At 37.8% G+C, this 22,945-nt stretch overlaps 1 protein-coding gene across 3 annotated transcripts in view; it reads right to left on the bottom strand.

Annotated features, from left to right (window-relative positions):
* Positions 1–22,945, bottom strand: part of GALNT1 (polypeptide N-acetylgalactosaminyltransferase 1) — a 141,263-nt gene that overhangs the window by 33,709 nt on the left and 84,609 nt on the right. For all 3 annotated transcript variants that reach the window (XM_057504119.1, XM_057504117.1, XM_057504118.1), the window contains 2 exons: positions 9,709–9,875; positions 3,408–3,615 (listed from right to left, as the gene is read on the bottom strand). In XM_057504119.1, coding sequence (XP_057360102.1) covers positions 3,408–3,615; positions 9,709–9,875 — 375 coding nt within the window. The remainder of the gene's footprint in view (positions 1–3,407; positions 3,616–9,708; positions 9,876–22,945) is intronic.

The following is a 22,945-nucleotide window of genomic DNA, read 5'->3' as shown; positions in this document are numbered from 1 at the left end:
ATCAAAAGACCTGAATGTAAGTCATGAAATCATAAAACTTAGAAGGCAACATATGCAAAAATCTGAATATAAACATAAGCAACTTCTTCCTGAAAGCATCTCTTTGAGCAAGGGAAATGAAAGCAAAAATGAACACATGGGACTACATCAAACTAAAAAGCTTCTGTATGGCAAAGGACACCATCAACAGAACAAAAAGGCATCCTACAGTATGGGAGAATATATTTGTAAATGACATATCCGACAAGGGGTTAACATCTAAAATATATAAAGAACTTACATGCCTCAACACCCAAAAAGCAAATAACGCAATTAAAAAATGTATGGAAGATATGAAGAGACAATTCTCCAAAGAAGAAATTCAGATGGCCAATAGGCACATGAAAAGATATTCCACATCACTAATTATCAGGAAAATGCAAATTAAAACCACAATGAGATATCATCTCACACCAGTTAGGATGGCCAGCATCAAAAAGACTAAGAACAAATGCTGGCGAGGATGTGGAGAAAGGGGTAACCTCCTACACTGCTGGTGAAAATGTAAGCTAGTTTAACCATTGTGGAAAGCAATATGGAGGTTCCTCAAAAAAAATAAAAATAGAAATATCATTTGACCTGGTAAGTCCAACTCCTAGGAATTTACCCAAAGAATACAAGTTCTCAGATTCAAAAAGACATATGCACCTGTACGTTTATCACAGCACTAGTTACAATAGCCAAGATATGGAAGCAACCTAAGTGTCCATCAGTACATGAATGGGTAAAGAAGAGGTGGTACTATATATACAATGGAATACTATTCAGCCATAAGAAAGAAACAGATCCTACCATTTAAAACAGCATGGATGGACCTGTAGGAGATTGTGCTCAGTGAAATAAGCCAGATGGAGAAAGACAGGTGCCAAATAATTTCCCTCATTTGTGGAGTATAACAACAAAGCAAGACTCAAGGAACATAACAGCAGCCAACTCAGACTCAAAGGGACTAGTGATTACCAAAGGGGAAGGATGTAGGAGAGCAGGTGGGTAGAGAGGGAGAAGGGGATTGAGATGTACTTTGTTTACTACACATGGTGTGGGGCAGTCATGAGGAAGACAGTGTAGCACAGAGAAGGCAAACAGTTAATCTGTGGCATCTTACTACTATGGGGTCGGACTCGATAATATGGGTTAATGTGGTAACCGCATTATTTTTTCATGTGAAACCTTCATAAGAATGTATATCAATAATACCTTAGTAAAAAAAATTACAAAAAAAACCCCACTTCATTTGCAATTGACAGCACTTGGGTATTTTTTCCTTTCTAAATCTATAGTCTTTATTTCTTGTACAAGTGCAAAACCTAAGGCTTCTAAAAAATACTGAATAGTAATTCAGGTAATCCTTATCTTGCTCTGAATCTTTTAAAAAATATTTTCTGTATTTCTCCATTAATATGATGTGTGCTTGCTAAAGTTTCTTTTAAGCTAGCCTTTCTCAGATTAGTAAATTTCCATTCTATAATAGTTCATTAAGTATTTCTAATCATAAATAGGTGTTCATTTTAATTGTAAATGAATACTTTTTTCTTTATTCAAGTGATCACAGATTTTTTATGGCAGGGTTTTAATCTTAGTTTTATAAATGTTAATTGGGTATGCTACATGAATTTGTTTTGTAATATTAAATTAAACCAATTAGTCATGATATATTTATTTATACATATATTATCCCCGCTTCGTCCCTCCCTGTTGGACTCAATTTGATGTTATTGTGAGATTTTTGTATTAGTGTTCATGAGTAGGTTTGAGTAACTTTCCACACAATTCTATCCTGGTGTTCATACTCAGGTTATACTAGTCTCATAAAAAGATCCGAACCAGTTCCCTCTTTTTCTCTATTTGAGTTTAGAAGTCCTTAGAGAAGATTTGTTTCCCCTCCTCCACCCCATACCAAGGTTGTAACAAGCAAGCTTTCTTTGGTGTGGTAGGATTTCTCATTTTCACACCTCGGGACACAAGTCCAGATGCAAGCTTTACACAGGAGTCTGCTAGTCATCCTCCCATCTTAGCAGGGCCTATGCCTGGTCTCCTGTCCTCCTATCTGTTTGTCTACCAAGGCAGAAGCTCAGTATCCTCTAAGTTCAGCAGAACCCTACAAGTCAAATTGTGTATTTTGGATGCAGAATATCCTTGGTTTAGTGTTTGTACTGCTTACCTTTCTCACTTTGTCTTTGAGATCTGTAGAATTTCTTACCTTGGTGCCAACTCTGATGTATTTAAAACTGTGTTTTGTATTTTATCAAGTACTTTAGCTTTTTCAGTTGGAAAAGTTATTCAGGATACCTAACCTACCACACAGCCCAAATTGGAAGTCACTGTGGTGGTTATTTCAGCCAATTCCCCTTTTTATTTCTTTCATCACCTCACACTGCTTTCTCTACATCGGGTCAGTCTCCTGTTTCATAAAGGTTGTATATTGTCTTTATGCAAGTCAAAACTTCCTACATCAGTCTATTACTTACAGAAAACAAGTTTACAGAAATATTCCTTCCTTAGGTGATATTCTCCTTCCTAAAGTTGCTGTATCTTTTCCTTGCCCCAATGTTGGTTTTCCCTATTTATCCATCTTTGATAGAGGAGAGATGTACGTCGGTATTTGCTAACAAACAGCACATATGCAGTGGCTTTAGCCATACTCCCCCAGTTGACTAGTAAAAGTTTACCTGCTAAAACCTAAACCCTAATGGTGACACAAACTCTAGCTCAAATAGCAATGACAAGCAGAAATTCAACTAATGTTAATTCTAGCAGACTGAAGTTAGGTTCTCTCCTAATACATAATAACTAAGCCAGAGCCCAGCAGTAGGTAATTCTTTGAAAAATGTGCATTATGGAAGACTACAACCATGGGCAAATGTTGTTTCCACTCTCTGCCCTTCCTGTATTATCCTGTATAAAAGATTATGGTGCTTTTCCATACACAATTAAGCATTTTGGGATGTAACATGTATCTCCCCAACCCCTTCTACTTTTTGTTATGTACAAGCTGATTGCTATAGTCCCAGTAAGGATGTAGATGGAGATGAGATGACCTGCCTGCCCCAGTGTTAGCCTTAGAATAAATAAAGGGATACATAAAAGGTTTTATCCTACTCTCCTTAAGTTCACTGTCCATCTGTTCTTCTCCTATTTAGTGAACAGAACATACAGTGCTTCCTAATTTATCCTCAATAGTTTGCAAACATTATTTCCAGACTTTAGAATGTGGTCTTCTTCATGTTTACAGTGCCTTTCCTGGGTATTTTAAAGGAAACTTCAGAGGAAATTATTTTTGTATTAATTTTAAATACATAATTTTGCAACTTACCATATAGTTTAGGACAAACGCACTGATAACAAATTTACAGACTCCAGAAAATTACCTGTCATGTTTGATCCTGGCTAAGAGAGGCTCCAGCCATCCCACTGTACACTCACAGTGAGCATCTAAGAAGGTGATCACTTGTCCTTTAGACACAGCAGCTCCTTTTAATCTAGCTCTGATCAATCCAGAACGTTGTTCCATTCGAATTACATGAACTGGTACTTTTAATTTTTTCACATAACTCTCTAGAGGTCTTTTCAAAAAGTCTGAAAAATCAACAAAGCAAGACAAAAAAATAGCATGAAAACTGTGACCTGGAGCTACCCAGATGTAAAGCAATTTTGATGTGCAAAATTCATTCTACACATTTGCACTTTTCAGTAAGCATCCCTGACTCCCGAACCCATTTAGTTACAAGCAGCCATTTTGTTTCCTGAGTATATCATAGAGCTGCCTCTACCTTATTACACGAGGAATCAGCAGAGTCTTTGGGTTCAAGTTCAGTCAAAGATAGACATGTCACAACATTTCTCTAAGCAGCTCTGTCAGGCTCAATTCATCTTTTTCTAATCATGGAACAGGAACAGAAAGAAAGTAGTTCAAGAGCATTAAATTCAGACCTCAACAGAGAAAAGGAACAGAATCAGGAGTCAGGGAGTGAGGTCAAGCTCAGTAGAGAAACGGTGAACTGTAAAAGCAAAACCAAAATAGAGATCCTTAAGACAAGTATAGGTCTGAGTAAAAACGGTTTTAAGAGGGAAGGGTAACTGAAAGGGAAAAGAGAAAGGGAGAGGAAGTGGGTCTGTGAAATCAACAGCTATCCTGGGGAGTTCAGATAGAGTTATGTTCCTAAGCAAGGATATCCTGCCTCCGAAGTACATAATTCTGACTTTAAAAAGCAGAAAAGGCTCAGCTTCCTCAAAGCAGAGAGAAGGAATTTTTCAAATCAGTTTAGTTTATGGAATTTATCCTAGAGAAGCTATTGTTGGTGATACATGGTCAAGTGTCTTTTCAACTAATGTAATAGGTATGAGGAAAATCTCTCCAGGGAAGGAAAAACTTGAGATGGAATTACTAGGACTCCTAGGATAGCTTTGTCCCAAGGACTCTAGTAACGGAAAGGTCCCACAGAGATCAGGATATATGTACTAAGAGGCTCTTTAAATACTAATCATGGGAATCCAAAAGGCTTCCTATATAGTAGAGAGGGAAAGACAAATGGGAGTGAAATGGTTCTTGCTTGTTTGACTTGGTAAGATCAGAGTGACTCAATGATGAAATTATCAGGGATATGAAAATTGTGAAAGAGAAAGGCCTATGTGTCCCACCATACCAGAACACCTACCATGTCCATTTCTGCTGATATATTTGGGCTAAAAAGAGGATCTGAAAATATGTGGAGTAGATCCTGATACCTGATCACTGCTGTGATTTTATCAACTAAATCTTAGGGTGAGAAAGATACAACTTGATTCTGAGTAAAAAGATGAGGGTCCTGCCAATCAATCCCAGATAAGAGCAACACTCTGCATAGTAGCTATCATTTTGTGTGTGTTTAGCACAATGCTATTGCTAGGCTCTTTACATATCTTTTTTTTTTTTTTAGATAATTATTTTTTATTGAAGGGTAGTTGACGCACAGTATTACATTACATTAGTTTCAAGTGTACAACACAGTGATAAAACATTTATATACATAATTCTAGGTTCCAGCTTTCACCCTACCAAGCTGTTACAATATCTTGACTATATTCCTTATGCTATACATTACATCCCGGTTACTTATTAATTTTACCATTGGAAGTCTGTCCTTTTTTTTTTTTTTTTTTTTTTTGTGAGGGCATCTCTCATATTTATTGATCAAATGGTTGTTAACAACAATAAAATTCTGTATAGGGGAGTCAATGCTCAATGCACAATCATTAATCCACCCCAAGCCTAATTTTCGTCAGTCTCCAATCTTCTGAGGCATAACAAACAAGTTCTTACATGGAGAACAAATTCTTACATAATGAATAAGTTACATAGTGAACAGTACAAGGGCAGTCATCACAGAAACTTTCGGTTTTGCTCATGCATTATGAACTCTAAACAGTCAGTTCAAATATGAATACTCATTTGGTTTTTATACTTGATTTATATGTGGATACCACATTTCTCTCTTTATTATTTTTAATAAAATGCTGAAGTGGTAGGTAGATACAAAATAAAGGTAGAAAACATAGTTTAGTGTTGTAAGAGAGCAAATGTAGATGATCAGGTGTGTGCCTGTAGACTATGTGTTAATCCAAGCTAGACAAGGGCAATAAAGCATCCACGTATGCAGAAGTCTTTACATATCTTATATCACATAATCCTCACAATGACCCTATGAGATTGTTATTACACATATTTTAGACATGAAAATCCAAGGTTCAGAATGTTAAATGAACTGATCAAGGTGACACAGCTTATTAAAGTGTGGATCCAAGATTTAAACTCAGGTCTGCCTGACTTCAAAGCCCATCTTTTCACCCACAGCAAGAAATGCTGGAAGGGAATTACAAGAGAACAATTAAGGATTGTGGAATCACCTGATCTGACACAAATTTAAGTTAATTTATGTTCATAGTTTGATAGAATCTCATGTGAGATATATTCCAGTACTTTAGACCAAAGTTGGTGTGTCACAAACAATGCGTTTCCCAGTAACTTTTCACAAAAAATACTATAGTTTAAAAGTCCTTCTTAAGAATCAAAGAAATCTAATCCCCAAGTCTCATGTCCCAGAGAGCTATAATACTCTGTCCTGCCTATAAATAAAATGAAAAATGCATGATTCTCTGGTCTGGCAGCTCAGAACAGTTGGTATTCCACAAGTTTTCTTGGCATCTTTGTTTGACATCTTTGTGGCTTTCATGCAGCAAGGCTGAGAAACAGGTGTTTTCCTAACAGTTGATGTAGAAAGACAGACTTAGGGCTAAATTTGGAACTATTTATTCAAGCTCCATTTTACAAAATTGAAGCCATTGTGGGGTGGCAGGGGGTGGGGTTTAAGTGATTATGGTTAGAAGTTACTATGGTATCTAAATATAAGGGAGAATCTTGTTTACTAGAATATCTTTACACTATTAGCCTATAAATAGATCCCTAGGCATTTCTCCATCAAGGATTGTGAGCTTGTCAGAGTATGAATGTCAGGGAAAATTTCACTGCTTACAGCAACACCTGAGGAATCTTAGCCAGAAGAGCTATAGAATGAGCAGAGAATTTAGAGTCTAATAAATCTGATTCTTAATCCCTAAATATAAGGACCTCTATTTCCTTTTGTGTAAATGAGAAAAAGTCATCTCAGATTAGGAACATTATACCAGTTCTAAGTCTTAAAGATAACTTTCTGAGATTACAATTACATAATTTCTGACATAAAGTAGGGATTCATTCAGACTCTGTCTTCACTGTAAACCCTGTAACAATGAAGTTACACCAGACATGATGTATTCAGCAGTTAAGAGGTCAAGCCCCGGGTTTACGCTAAGCCTCATCAATAAAATAGGGATAATTATAGCACCTACTTCATGCTCCTTCAATAAGTGGAGCCACCAACAATTCAGCAGGCTAACTGTGAAATCAAGTATTCTGAGGCAATGAGTAGACTATGCATGCTACACAACATAATTAGGAAGTATGCACAGATAAGAAGTAAAAGCAAGGATTACTTGACTGGCAGATCATTGCACTGAGGAGACAATGGTGAACAGCCCTGATAGAGTGGGGGGGGGAGGGGTGTGTGTGTGTGTGTGTGTGTCTGTGTGTGTGTGTCTGTGTGTGTGTGTGTGTGTGTGTGTGTGTGTGTGTGTGTGTGTGTGTGTGTGTGTGTGTGTGTGTGTGTGTGTGTGTGTGTGTGTGTGTGTGTGTGTGTGTGTGTGTGTGTGTGTGTGTGTGTGTGTGTGTGTGTGTGTAAATGAGTACTTGAAACCCTGATGAGAGCTATGGAGGAATAGAGTGCTCCAAGGTGTGTACAGGGAGACGTGACCTGGTCTCAGAAGGTCAAGGAGGCCTCTCTAAATATAATTTGATTCTGAGTAAATACTGGAGTTGAACTGTGCAGGTGGGATGGGCAGGGAATGGTTTAAGATGAGACTAGAGATATAGGCAGAGGCCAGACATGCAGAACTCAGAGGAAAAGTTTCAGAGAAGTGACATGATCACACATACACTTTTAAAAGCTTACTCTGCATGCAGTGAGTGAACAGATGGGAAAAGGTGAGAGTGTGCACAGGAAGATTAGACTAGTAAGAGTATTTCAGCACTCCAGGTGAGAAATTTTGGTGTCTTGGATGTGTCTCATAAATAGGAAAAAGCAGACTTAAAGAGTTATATAAAAATAAAGAGCCTGCTTTGGTTCCTCGGCCAAGAGTTACCACCTAAACAAGAGAGTCAAAGAGAATTATATCAGATAACACTCACTCACTGGATAGCAAGACCACAATTATAACCACAAAAACACAATATGGAGTGGTTCCCAAATGTCAGAAATAGTGACCTACACACCTAAGGCTTTCCAGGCAGGAAGACAAGGAAACCCAGACCTCTGACCAGGGGCTCTGGGAGGGCACTCAGGGACCTAGTGACCAAGAGCCCCAAGTGGACCAGTGGAGCAGCCATCTGTCCACATGTTATCTCCTACAGATTTATACAGCTTGGGTGAGTAAGATGGGCCTACATGAAGAATGGAAAAAGATAATGATATGTGACTTTGTCACATTAGAGTGGTAGGCACATGTGTCTTTCTGATTAGGCCACATCCTACAAAAACTTACTCCTTCTCAGCCTTCTCAGGTCCTCAACAGAGTAACAGAGAAACCAAAGGAGGAAATGGAAAAATAACTCATTTTATCTGAAGAAAATCTCTCTCCTTGAAGAATATTTAACTTAGCAAATATCAACATATTAAGCAAACCAAACACAAGTCACTTGGCACGACAGATGTTTCTATCTATTGGTACTTAAATGAGCTCCAGCTTCATTTCTTAAACAGGGATTAATTAACTCCTAGCAAACAATCATCTGCATTAGGTTTATACTTCTATTGTCAACAGTAATTATTTAAGTGTGGTATTCTTAGTTTATAATAGCTCTCATTCATTTTGACATTTGTTACATTATATATCACACTATTATTGAAATGTTTTGTGTGATTATAAACTGTCTCAATTAAACTAAGAAGGTAAGCTCTAGGGTATTTGAGGGGATAAGACTGTATCTTCATTTGTTAAACTGTTATTAACAAGCAAATTACTCCCAATAATTTGGATACGAAGTGACTACATTTAATCATGCTTCAGTGTACATATTTAGTGTCGGCACAGGAGAGGGTATACTTGACTAAACCATCTTAGCCACTGTAATGAAAGATCAGGCAAGAAAGCTGAAGATGAAAAAAAGAGGTTGAAATAATTGGTCATGGAATTTGAAGCTGGTCAAGGAAGGAAGTTCTGTAGTTCCCTCCAAAATTTCCTGATGTGAGCACAGGAATACTGGGGGAACACATGACATAGATGATTCTAAACAGAAGTGCTATGGAAAAAAAACCCTGGGAAATGCTGGGTATCTCTGAGTTTAACAGAGGTTTCTTTACTACCTTGTCATGTAAAATCATCAAGTAGGATTCAGAATAAATAATGTCGGTCCAAGGTACTCTTAATTCTCATACCTTTCCCAAAAGAGTGTTTCATGAAATAGTTTGAGATTCTCAATTTATGAAAAATTCTGAGATTCTTGGAAGAATATTTGGGCAAAAATCACTATGGAGATTTATTATGAGATTAGAGCATATTATATATAAATTTTTGTAAATCCTTACTCATTCTTCTATGCGCTTAGCTATAGATCATTCCTGAACTTAGAAATAGAGAAAATGGGAAAACCTAAGAAGAATCTGGAGAACTAAGACTCACGCAGCTAAACCTCCATTTTGCTGCCAGAGATACTTCCCACTGTACGTGTAACTAAATTTCTTCATTCACGGCTCTCAGTGGAGTCATCTTTCTCCATTAACTCTGCAGCTTCCCACAGAGAAAACCCTAACAAAATTATGTGGGGTTTTTTAATTGTTCTGCATAAATGTTTATATTATATGGCATTATTTCTTTTTAAAACAAGATTAAGACGTGATCCAAATAAAATACTAATTAAAGTAAGATTTTAAGTTTCACAAGAGTATAACTTTTGCATATATGAGTCCAAGTGCCATAAATATTTTTAGAATAAATTAGAAGTTTGTATAAAGATACTAGGTAAAATGATAGTGACTAGTTTTTTAAACCATTAATGATAAAAGGTGTAACATATTATTGGCATTAAAATTTTAAATTTACCTCTTTCACTGGCATCATCTACTAGAACAATTTCTTCTACCATGTGTCTTGGTGAGCGATTAATGACACTATGGACAGTTCGCAGAAGTGTGCTCCAAGCCTCATTGTGGAAAACAATCACCACACTTGTTGTAGGAAGATTATCTGGATACACCTTTGTTTTACACCTGGAGACAAAACAAATGTCTTTATAGAAAGTGACTGTTAAGACAGCATCATCAGTGAACTTGGACTAGAAGGGGTAATAGAATAATAAAAACAGTTTATTCTAGTGGTCACTTTTCATTTAAGTTTTGGTTAATGTTGCATGTTTAATAAATAGTACCTATATATTATAAATTATTTTAAAGATGACAACTATATTCTTAAAATTAGGCACCTCTTCCTGGTCAATGTTTTCTGTTGATTCATTTTAACAGAGAAGGTACTAAGGTTATATCATCCATCCCAAACTGAATGTATCTTGAGAATCCAATTACAAAAAAAATCAGAACCACTGGGGTTTACAGTTTAATAATCTAAACAAAAATATACTTTTCCCAGAGGAGAACTAATATTTATGGTGTATGTATTGTATACTAGGCACTTAAGCTTCCTAATAATTCTGTGAGGTACTTGGCAGCCGCCCTTTCACAGACGAGAATGAGGACAGACACAGAGAGGGAGTGGCAGGGTCTGACGAGGGACTGCACAATCCATGATCTTGATGCTGCCTCCTTCATAAGGAAATATCAACATGCATCTTGTTTAGTAAAGTCTATGTCTAGAATCATTGGAAAGACCAGTCACACAGCATATTAACTATGTTTCGGGCACTGTATTAGGCAACAAGATCTCTTCTTTCAATCTTGTGAGTTAGATGCAATTTCAAGATAAATATTATCAAAGAACACTAAGTGCAGTAAGTAACCAGGTATCGTGGATGCGTTTTAGGACATAAGCACTCCTGAAGAGTGCATATGTATCTCTTTTGTGGGTTTCCCCAGTTTATAACCATTGCTCCAGACTTCTTCTCTTTCCACCTACTTTCCTGCTCTCTTGCAAGTTCCTCAAACCTTGTAGTCTTTCCAGTCTCACCTGTTATTCTCTGTTGATGGTAGTGAAGAAAAGAAAGAAGGGGGAAAAATGAGAAAAATACCAATAAAACACCTCTTCTAAAGCTGCTACCCAACTCTACTTACTGAAAGTGCCACTGTAGGGTTGCTGGCTGACAGCTGGAAGAAAAGGAAAATGGAAGGAAAAAAGATGACATGGTAAAGAGGCCAAAAGAAGGAGACACGGAAGGAGAGTTCACTACAGGGGCCCATCAGCACTGGGCCCTCCTCAGCCCAAGAAGAAACAAACCGTTTCCATTGTCCTTCTGCATTAAATCCCAATTGAGTCCCTCCTGCTTCTTTCCTATTTCCAAGCTCTCTTCCAAAGTGTGGGCTCCACTTCACATTACTAGTACCTCTTCACTGACCCAAGACCCATAGCCTCATTTCCATTTCACAGTCCACTCTTCTCACCACTAGAAGGCCACAATGCAGCCTGCCAGCCTGTCTATAAACTCCAAGCTCCCCACCTCTAAACTACAGAGGTGGCATCTGTAAGATTAGAAATACAAAATACAATGTGTCCTTAGCATTCCAAATACATTTCTGAAAAAGCATACCATCAAAACTCTGTCATGTTATATATGTTGGCTAGATTATATATAATGATATTTATGTACATATATAATTGGAACTATGCTTCAGGTACATCATAGGTGAGAAAGCCAAGACACTCATGATTTTAAAGGAAGATGCACTGAATGCCTGACTCACAGACTACTGGAACAGGACTTTAAAATCAGGAATGGCCTTCATACAGGGAAAGGGGGTTCAGAAAAAGAGTTCCTAATATTATTTAACTGAACTGTATAAAGTCATATATGATCTCTTTTCCCAAATTAATCCTACTTATTATAGGAGAACTGGGGAGCAGAAAACAGCCAAGGTGACTACAAAGCTGCTAGCTTACCACAACAAGAAAAAGAAAACTGAATGAGACAGGGAAGATGATTAGGCAAAATGCACAGTGCCCAAACAGTATTGTTCACATGTGCACAGCTGGGAGGTGGACAGGAAGAAGACAGAAGATTCTGAGATAGCGCATTCTGCAGAAGAGAAGTGATAAGCCAGATTTATTTCTTGGGTAACATGTTAAAGAATTAAATCCTGAAACTGTATAGAAAGGAAGTAAGACTACAGGAACACTAGAAGTGAAGACTAAAACAGAAATCATTCACAATATGATGGAAGAATCAGAAAGCAAAGCAAATATTAGGATCCTGACAAAAAGGAAAATTATTTCCTAAATCAAACAGTTAATCATTCACAGAACATATAAGTTCATAAATATTCTCTGAAAGTAAAACAGAAAATATAGAGAAAATATGGAGAAATCTTAACTGATCTCAGAACAGTTAAACATACACCCCACCCGCTTTATGCATGAAAACCACACCAGAGCACCTGACAAGAACCAAAGATCTTTTCATCATTCTAGCTAAGCTGTTCCATGGAGAGACCACCAGTTCTTGTGGAGGTGGGAAGGAGGGATCTCTCTGAGGGTGAAGGACACAAAGTTGAGGATGAGCAGGAAGGCCACAGGCAGTATTGCGAAGCAGCTTTCTGTCACCCTGTCCTGAGTCTTTCATCCTCAGGAATGATAAGTAGCCAGTGTAAGGCTGTGCTACTTGAAAAAAAGTTACACACAGGTTTACAACAGGGCGTGTGTTAGGAAGAGTGGGAGGAGTCAACTTTTACTGCAATACACATACAAAAAAGCTGACAAATCATAAGTATACAGCTGAATAAATTTCCACAAAGTGAATGCATCAAGTGGTCAGCACCCAGATGAAGACACCGGCTATTACCAATACCCCAAAGGCTTCCTTTGTGCCCCTTCGTAAGATAATCACTCTCCCAGACCTCTAGCACTACAGATTAGTTTTGCCCCCCTTTTTGAACTTTATATAAAAGGAGTAATACAAAGCAATGGTTCTCATACCCCTTTACATGTTTAAAAATAATTGCAAACCCCAAGGTGTTTTCGTTTATGGGGGTTATAGCTATTGATAAAATCATACTATAAACTAAAAACAAAAATTTTAAAATGTAACAATCTGAAAACATACATTACATTAGCTAATGGAGAGATGATTCATCATTATATAATGAATCATATAGTGTGTCCATTATGCATTTATTGCCTCTTAGCTCCTTTCACTGCCTGCTCTGTGATGTAACTGACTCCTATAAGCATTTCTCTTTTGCAGCTGGCAAGATGCATACATATGCTTTGCCAGTAGAGAGTGTTTGGGACACTGCAGGAGAAAGCAACTTCCTTTCCTCACTCCAGTGTGCTTCCATTGTTTTCTTCTCCATCCTACCATGTGGCTGCCAGTGTAGTGTGTGGTGGATACCCAGAGGCATTCACCCCAGCTGAGTTTCAGTACCTTCCCCACCCACAGGCAGATTCTCAGTGAGCCTCCCAGGAACCCCAGCAGTTGGTTCCCGGGATCTGGCTGCCTGAAACCTGGAAGGGTGGTTCCTGTTTGTTAGTTCTGGCTCTGATTTCCTCCCTAAATGCACTTCAAAGTGTGTTTCCTGCTTGTTAGGCTTGCCTACCAGTCCCCACACCAGGAGTTACTGTGCACCAGGTTTGGACAGTGATAACTAGGGCAAGCTTCCCCACCCTAGGGAAATGCTGTTGATGAAGATGAAGAGCCTATATATATATATAAGCTCAGATTTTAAAAGATGCTGTGAAATGGTTTTCCAAAGAGAATATAATAATCAGTACTCTCACCAGCAGTGTTATAGAATTCCAGTTGTTCCACACTTGGTATTGTGTCATTTTTTTACTTCGGTGGGGGCAGTAATAACTTCTATGAGTTTTAACAAATGTATAGATTCATATAACTACCACCACAATCAGAAAACAGAATAGTTCCAACTCCCCAAAGAACTCCCTTGATATCCTTTGATAACCACACACACCCCTATATTCAACCCCTAGCAACCAACACTTGTTCTCCATTACTATAGTTTTGTCTCTTCACAAATGTCATATAAACAGAATTATACACTGTGCAGTCTTTGAGACTGGTTTCTTCACTAAGCATACAGTGTCTGAGATTCACTCAAGTTGTGTGTATCAAAAGTTTGTTATTTTTTGTTGCTGAATAGTAGCCCATTCCAATGTATCATGGTTTGTTTTCTTCATTCACTTGTTTCCAGTTTTGGGGCATTATAAATAGGGTTGCTATAAACATTTATATACAGGTTTTGTGCCTGAACATACTTTCATTTCTCTAGGGTAAATACTCAAACTTGCTGGGTGACATGGTAAGTATATTTTAGAAGTGTAATTTTTAAACTTCCAAACTGTTTTCCAGAGAGACTATATCATTTTGCATTCTCACCAGAAATCTACGAGAGTTCAATTGCTTTTCATCTTCATCAACACTTGATATTGCCAGTACTTCTTATTGTAGCCATCTAAATTAGCACAGTGGTACCTCATTATGGTTCTGATTGGCATTCCCCAATGGCTAATGTCTTTTCATGTGCTCATTTGCTATCCATATAATATCTTGGGTGAAGTGTCAAGTCTTTTGACATTTTATTGCATTCATTTTTTAAGAACTGGGTTTTATGTTTGAGAGTTCTTTATATATTCTAGTTATAAGTTCTTTGTTGGAGATATGGTTTGAAAAATAATATTTTCTCTTAGTCTGTAGCTTGTCATTTCATTCTTGTAAGTATTTTCAGGAGAGTGAAAGTTTTAAAATTTGATGAAATTCAACTTACCAACATTTTCTTTTATGAAATTAAGCTTTAGGTGTCACGTCTAAATACCCTGCCTAATGCTAGGTCCTGAATATTTTCCTAAAAGTTACACATTTTTAGATTTAGATATATGATCCCTGTGAGTTACCTTTCATATAACACACGAGGTTTAGGCTGAGGTTCATGTTTATGCATAGGGATGTCTTACTGTTCCACATTGTTGGTTGAAAAGATAATCTTTTCTCTACTGATTGGCTTTTGCACCTTTGTCAAAAATCAAATAGCCATATTTGTGTGTCTAAGTTCTGAACTTTGTATTCTGTTCCATTAATCTATGTATTGCTTCTTTGCCAATATCATACTGCTTCAATCACTGTAGCTTCACAGTAAATCTTTAGATTGGGTACTGTATTTCCTCCAACTTTATCCTTATAAATATTATTTTAGCTATTCTATTCCCTTTGCCTTTCCAAATAAATTTTTAAATCCCTTGCTGGGATTTTGAATTGAATTGCATTAAATCTATATATTTATTGGGGGAAAATTGACATCTTTTATGTTGAGTGTTCCAACACAGATAGGAAGCTGCAGCTTTAGTTTTCTCACTCTGCTGCACAACTGCCATGCCTGTGTCTGTGTTCCAGGTCAAGCAGCAGCAGAGAAGAAAAGCATGGGAGAGTCTACCCATGGTCTGGAGACCAGAGATCCTCCATGGTCAAAAAGAAGCTTCCCATCCCCCAGAGTTTTAGTTGCTTCCCTGGCTACTGCTCCCATGGCTATGCTGCCTTGGCAATATTACATCAGGGCTGTGACAGCAGAGAAGGGAAGAAGGGGAGGAAAAAAGGAGCTTTTCTTCATCTTGAATCCTTAAGAGACCCCTTTCTCATTCTGCAGACCAGAAAGAGTGAGCTCTCTTTATGTACCCAGTGCATACTTCTGAGTTTTGGATGGCCTTCAAATACAGTGTTGAATACTAGTGGAGAACAGACATCCTTTCTTTGTTTCTGATCTTAGGGGGAAGCTATCAGTTATGCAGCATTAAGTATGATATGACAATAAAGGCACAATTCATAAAAGAAACAACTGATACACCCCACTTCATCAAAATTAAAATTTTTTACACTTAATAAGAACCACTAAGGAAATGAAAAGATAAGCCATAAAGTGGAAGAAAATATTTGGAAATCACATATCTGATAAAGGATTTGTAAGTGTTCAGAATATACAAAGAATTCTTACAACTCAGTAATAGGAAGACAATCCAGTTAAAAATGGACAAAAGATTTGAAGAGACATGTCATCAAAGTAAGAATGGCCAATAAAGTACATGAAAGAATCCCTAATATCATTAATCCATAGGGAGATGCAAATTAAAAATCATTATATGAGATACCACTTCACACCCAGCAGAATGGCTGTCATAAAAAAGACAGTGAAAAAGAAGTGTCGGTGAGGAGGTGGAGAAACTAGAACCTCATACATTGCTGGTGGGAATGTAAACTGTGTAGCCACTTTATAAAACAGCTTGGCAGTTTCTTAGACAAACACAGAGATACCATATGACCCAACAATTAGGAATCTGCAAGAAAAATGAACACATATATCCACACAAACACTTGCACACAATGTTCTTAGGCAACATTATTCATAATAACTAGGAAATGGAAACAACTCAAATGTTCATAACTGGCGAACAAAATGTGGTATGGCCACACAACTGAATAACACCGGACAATAAAGAGGAACAAAGGATAACGTGGATGAATTCCAGAATCATTATCCTCAGTGAAAGAACCCAGGCACAAAGGACTATGTATCATATGATTCCATTTATATGGAATGTCCAAAAAAGGACAATCTATATAGATAAGAGTACATTAGTGATAACTTAATCCTGGGCTGAGGATGAGAATAGAGAGTGACCTCAAATGTACACCAGAGATCTTTTTGGGGTAGTGGAAATTTTCTGAAAGTAGTGATGCTTGCATGACTCTGCCAATTTATTTAAAATAATTGAATGGTACACTTTAAATGGGTGTATTTTCTAGTTTCAGGAAAGGTGTAATAGGTGCTCTACACTCTGCCTCTCCCAGTGAGTGGAACTATAAATCCTGGACACAATACATAAAGCAGCTATCTGAGTAAATGGTAGCAGGCCAGCTGGGGAAGGAGACCGGAATTTGAAGTTCTATTCAACCAGTGATGAGTTTTCCATTTCTTTCCCCTCTGGCATTAGCCAGCCTGTCATCAAAAGCAGCCCCAAAACTGAAAGTGTGCACTGGATGCATTAAGAAAGGGCCCAAGATATGCTCTTTCTGCTCTGGGAAATGAGAAAGGAGTGTCCTAAAGGCCAGAGAGTAGAGATAACTCTCTCACCCTTGTTTCCTTTCTCCCTCTTCCGGTTCCCTAGCAAGTGTGAGTTTTGAGAAGCACTAGTGAGTTTCCTGGGAGATGGGATGTCTACAGAGATCAGATTTACCTGAGCAACTTCAAGTTTTTAACTTGATCAAAGGACATGTGCATTAAAGAGTAAATAACTGTCCAAAGCTTGTTTTAAAAAAAAAAAGCATTTCCCTCACCTCTCTGCCATTTCTCCCTTCCAATAAAGGAGCCACGTTCAGTTCTTTTACTCATTTCTCCTGGCATTTACCTCCTGTGGATAAAATGAGAATTTCTGTGGCCAGAATTCTCACCTGGCCCTGGTTGACTAGCTCACTGCACACCTGTGGGCAATAAATGGCTGTTGACTCTATATAAAGAGCTCCGCCCAGTGCTCTGGATGCGACAGGGTGACATGGCTGCAAGGCTTCAGGAGAGCAGAGCAGAGACTGGAATGGTGGCAGCGCCGAGGACAGAGGCCCAGAGGACGGCTGTGCAGGACAGAGGGACCCAGAGGATGGCTGTGCAGACAGAGGCAGAGACGCTAGTGCTCAACCTACCGCTGGGAGAACAAGCTGGGTAATAAACCCTTTCGCCCCAAAGAACATTTTGCTGTCTATTTCTTTGGTCACATTGAATCCATAGCGAACTTGCCCGGGGCTGAAACCCATTGGCAAAACAGTTGCCTATTAACCATGTCTTGCCAATGGGTTTCAGCCCCACACAAGTTCACTATGAATTCAGTGAGACCGAAAAATAACAGTGGAATGTTCTTGGGGTGAAAGGGTTTATACCCAACTTTATTCCCACAGTGGCAGGTCAAGCACTAAAATTCCATCCACCTCAGAGTAAGCCTGTAAGCAGCAACCCGGTCTCTGCCTCTGGGCCTCTCTGCCCCCACAGCCATCTCAGTCTCTGTCCTCGGTGCTGCCACCACTCCAGCCTCTGCTCTACTGAAGCCTTGCAGCAGCCCAGAACACTGGGTAGAGCTCTTTATATAGAGTTAATAATGTATTGCCCACACCTGTGTAGTGAGCAAGTGGAGCAGAGCCAGGTGAGAATCCTGCCCTTAGGAACCATCACTTTCTCCCCACCATACTTTGCATACATCATTTTATCTCCCTTAATTTGAGTTTCTGCTTCTGTAAACCGAGCATCCTACCACTATTTTGCTCGTCTGCTTAAATATGATAATGTGTACAATGCCTGGTCCATGAAAAGCACTTAAATCGTATTATTATTGTATTTTAAACATCTAATTAATTATGTAGGATGGAATTGCCATATTAGGCGACTAGGAATTTGTCCTAAACCCCTTTCCCTATGATCACACATTACATAAGTCATTATTTGATTGTTACTTCCATTTAACTCTTAACACTGGAACAATGTTATTCTTTCCTCCAGTTTCCTTCAGGAAGCATGTCTTGGAGACCCTCCAAGGCAGTAAAAGTTCTTGGTGGACACAGGATGATGGACACTGCCAGCTATACCACCAGTCAAGCCCATGATTTAGAAGCAAGGCTTTTCTGGATTTGGAAAAGGGGGTGACAGCTGTCCTCTACAGGGGCTGTCCACATTACTTATCCTTCCTCCTTTGGGAACTGTCTGAAAACCACCTGCAGGTCAGCTATGTCCAGCTTAGTGTAGGAATAAATATTAATCTGATACTTCTCACTTAACATTCATTCTCAATACATTCAGAAGCCAGACTAGTAAAAAAGAGGATGGAAAAGCATGCTTGCAGTGGCCTTTTCCTGAGAATTGCACAGGGACCTTGAGCTCATACCCTAAACAGAGGGCTTCTCTACATCCTAGGTGCCAGAAAGTATTCAAAGCCAAAACCTTGCATGAACCTGTTATTTTCCTTACTGTACAGATAAGGATCCTACGGTGCAGAAAGGTCAAGTAACTTGTCCAAAGCTACATGCCAGTAAATGGCAGAGCCAGACCTGGACTTTGCCACTATCTAGATAATAATGAGAAATTCATCTAGATACAATTAAAAACAGGACAAAGGGAGAAAAGGTAAGAGTACAGATTGAGAAGCTCTAGTATGTGCATACAAGTAATTCCAGAACAACAGATTGGAGGAACAGTAACATGGCAATCTGAGGTGACAGACAGAAATGTCCTATAACTGAAGAATATGAATACTCAGTTCAAAAGTACACTATGTGCACTAAGCACTAAAGATAAATCCACACCTTGATCATGACAATGTGCCCAGGTCTTAGTACTAAAGGAATTAAAACAAAATGTGCAGCTTCCAAACTGAGAGAAAAATACTACTAAAAGTTTTATCAACTAAAATTGTATCAATTAACAAGGCAGAAAAGGAGGGGGGAAATGAAGGAAAAAAGATGGTAAACAGGATTTATTAGATTGAACTTTATGAAACATTTTCGTAAGTCAAATGGTTGAATATCAATTTCATATAGTTCAACCTCAAAGGAGTCCAAATATATCAACAGTTACAATAAATGTATATATATCAAACTCACCTATTAAAAACAAAGATTATTAGAGTGAATTAAAAATATAAAATACAGCCATTTAGTAGAGATACACCTAAACATCATACAAATGGCTAAAAGTAAAGAAATACAAGAAAAAGAAAAGACAACCAGGAAAATGTTAAACAGACTAAAAGTAGTATAAACATCAAAACCAGGGGAAAATAAGTTAATAAAGAGACTGAACTCTGGGTTAAAAAATATATACCATTAATTGCCTTAAATGCACCCATGATGCAGCCTTAAAAAATAAACTTACAGAACTGGTTAGAGAAACTATCAAATTCACAATCAATGTGGGAGTTTTTTCTTTAATACAACTTAATCAGAATCTAGTAGAGCATTCGCAGAACAGAAAAAAGCACAAGTAGCCGGCAACCAAACTGTTATTTTCAACTGCAGAAGAAACTTTTTTTAAACTGAACAGCTTCTCAGTCAATAAAAGGTTTCAATACATTTCAAATAGATCATGCTCATATACAGATCATGTTCTCTGACCACAAAGAAATTAATCTAGAAATCAATAAAAATGAGAAAATAAAAAAGCAAATGTACACAGAAAATTTTTAATGTATTTCTAAGTTATCCTTGGTTAAACAGAAATGGAAATTACCAACTACTTAGAATGAATAAGGATGAAAGTACTACACATAAAACTAGCAGAATGCACTGTAGTGATTCAAAGATGTAAATTTTGAGTCTTAAATAAGTTTTACTAGAAAATAAAAATATTTTTTAAATTACTAGGTTAAGCATTTAATGTGGTTAAAAAACAGACTAAACACAAAATAGAAGAAACAACAATTACACAGAGAACAAATTTTGAAAAACAATTGGATAAGCAAAGGGAAAACTACTCTTTACAAACTTAAAAATTACAAACCACTAGCAATATTGCTTAAGGAAAAAAGAGATAAGTAACAAACAATATTAGGAATGAAAATAAATACATAACTGTAGACCTAGTGAAAATGTTTTAAAACCAGAAGACACTGATGATACTGCTATGAACAAATAACAAAACACACGGGCCTTTCAGGTCATTTTGAATTACCTAAATTCTAATTACTATTTGACTAACTAAAGCTCTTGACCTTTAAATCTTTCCACTGTTGCTCTTTGGAATTCATGGTTTTGTCATCAGTAAAATCCCCTGTATTCACAACTCCTCTGAATATTGCCTTCATTTTCTAGTACTAATTAAAATATTGCCAACAATACTGCTTCCTGAGTAGTCTTTCATGAGGAAGCTGGTTTTCTTCCATATTCCATCCACTGAGTCTGGAGGTGAGAGTAGATTAATCTTCCTTGTTCCTCATTGCTGAGTCAAGACTATTCCTTTCCCCTCTACCCTAGGAAGCCTCAAGTCCTTTAAGGAAGGCGCGCTATCAGAAGCTGCCACCCATCGTTGTTACAGTCATTACTCACCTTCTCACTCATCATCTCACTCATCATCAACTCCATCACTCCCCTCACCTTCATATTCTCCATCACTTTAGGACCATGCAGTTAATGTTTCAACACTCTGGCAACTCAGATCTTTGCTCGGCTCTCCTCTCCTCCAATGAAACCGTGCTCCACAATATCTCACCCACTCACTCTCATGCTATTCCCCGAGATGATGTCATTACTGACAACCTCCATTTTGAGCCCCCCAATCTCTGGTCACCATTCTCCACTCACTCCTTGACCCCAATTGTTTTTCAAAATTTGTGCTTGTTGCCACTGAGTTACTCTAATATAATAATCCCACATCTTTAGTTTCTTTCATTGGTTTCCACTCCATATCCTTCTGTCTTTTTACTTTCTGTTACCCTGTTCATGTTTTCCAGTTCCAATACTCTGCTTGGATCCATGGCTCTTCATTATAATCATCACATTGTATTTCCTATTCTCCTATCTCACTCACCAGGTAATATTCCAATCCTAGCTAAATCCAACTGTCTGCTGATTTTGCATCTGCACTTCAGCTACTGAATATGGCTAAAGAAAACATATGAACATGCTGGTCTCATTTTCAATTTGCAACCACAAACCTCAAGGAGACTCTCTGCACAGTCCAGTACTCTTACTACATTTCCTAGTCAACTCTTCAAACTATTTCACATCTTCACAGGTTTTCAATCTCTCTCCCACCCTCCTCGTTTGTGTTGACCTTGCTTCCAATTTCACTGAAAAAATAAAAGCTGTCAGATGAGAACTGAAATACACCCGTCAACACCAATATTTACCATCTTATAAGGAATCTGTGATCATAAACATTGTGCTTTTCCTCTGCTACACAATGCCTGAATTACCTGTTCCTGTCTGAAGCCTTCTGACCTACCAAGTTCAATGCTTTTGCTGTAATACTCCCCTCTCGAATTTGCCCTCAGTGGGATCATTCCCATTAACATACAAACATGCTGACTATATACCATCTTAAAAAAGAAAAGGAAGATTGCATGATCTCCCCAGTTAACACCCCCATCTCTCCCTTTGCCAACACCTCAAAAGCACTGCCACATTGCTTCCTCTCCCACCGTTTTTCCCACACTGTTTTCAAGCTGATTTTATTTGAAGTACGACAGTGTACAAAACAAATTTAGAGCTGAATGAACTATCACAGAGCGAATGTCCATATAACCACAACTTACATGAAGAAACAGAACACTGCCAGCACCTCCCAAGTCCACCTTGCACAACCGTTACCTTTTCTTTCCTCCCCAAAGGTGACCAATCACTACCCCAACACTTAACATCATTGTTTTGTTTTGCCTGGTTTTTATCTTCCCAGAAACAACATTAGTCTGTATATAATGTTGTGCAACTCTTTTGCTTAGTATAATGCATGAGATTCATCCATGTTGTGGCATGTAACTTTTGTTCATTTCCATGCTGTATAGTATTCCATTGTATGAATATACCACATTTCATCGTTGATAAAAAAACACTCAGACTGTTTTCAATTTGGAGGCCTATACAAACAGTACTGCTATAAACACAGTTGTCTTTGCTTCCTGATGCATATGTGAATTTCTGTTAGATATACCTAGAAGTGGACCAGCCGTGTCAAGTATATTAATGTTCGTTTTAGTAGATACTGAATTTTTTAATGTAAGTGTAACAATTTACACTCCCACCAGCAGTGTTTGAGAGTATGAAGTGGTACTTCATTGTGCTTTTGTGTTTTTTACTAATAAGGTTGAGCATCTTGTCATGTTCATTTCTGTCATGTTCAAGTCTCTTACCCATTTTTCTATTGGACTGTCCATCTTTTTCTTATTGATGTGCAGGAGTTCTTCATATATTCTGTATGTGAGCAGTTTGCTGGTGTTGAGTGTCATAAATCTCTTCCAATGACTTGCCTTTTCAATGGATTTTTCTTCTCACTTTTTTTTAAATGAACAAGAAGTCCTTAATGTAGTCCAATTTTTTTTTGGGAGGGCATCTCTCATATTTATTGATCAAATGGTTGTTAACAACAATAAAATTCTGTATAGGGGACTCAATGCACAGTCATTAATCAACCCCAAGCCTATT

Source organism: Manis pentadactyla, chromosome 6, assembly GCF_030020395.1.
Source record: "Manis pentadactyla isolate mManPen7 chromosome 6, mManPen7.hap1, whole genome shotgun sequence".
Classification (NCBI taxonomy): Eukaryota; Metazoa; Chordata; class Mammalia; order Pholidota; family Manidae; genus Manis; species Manis pentadactyla.
This window is presented reverse-complemented; position numbering and strand designations above follow the sequence as displayed.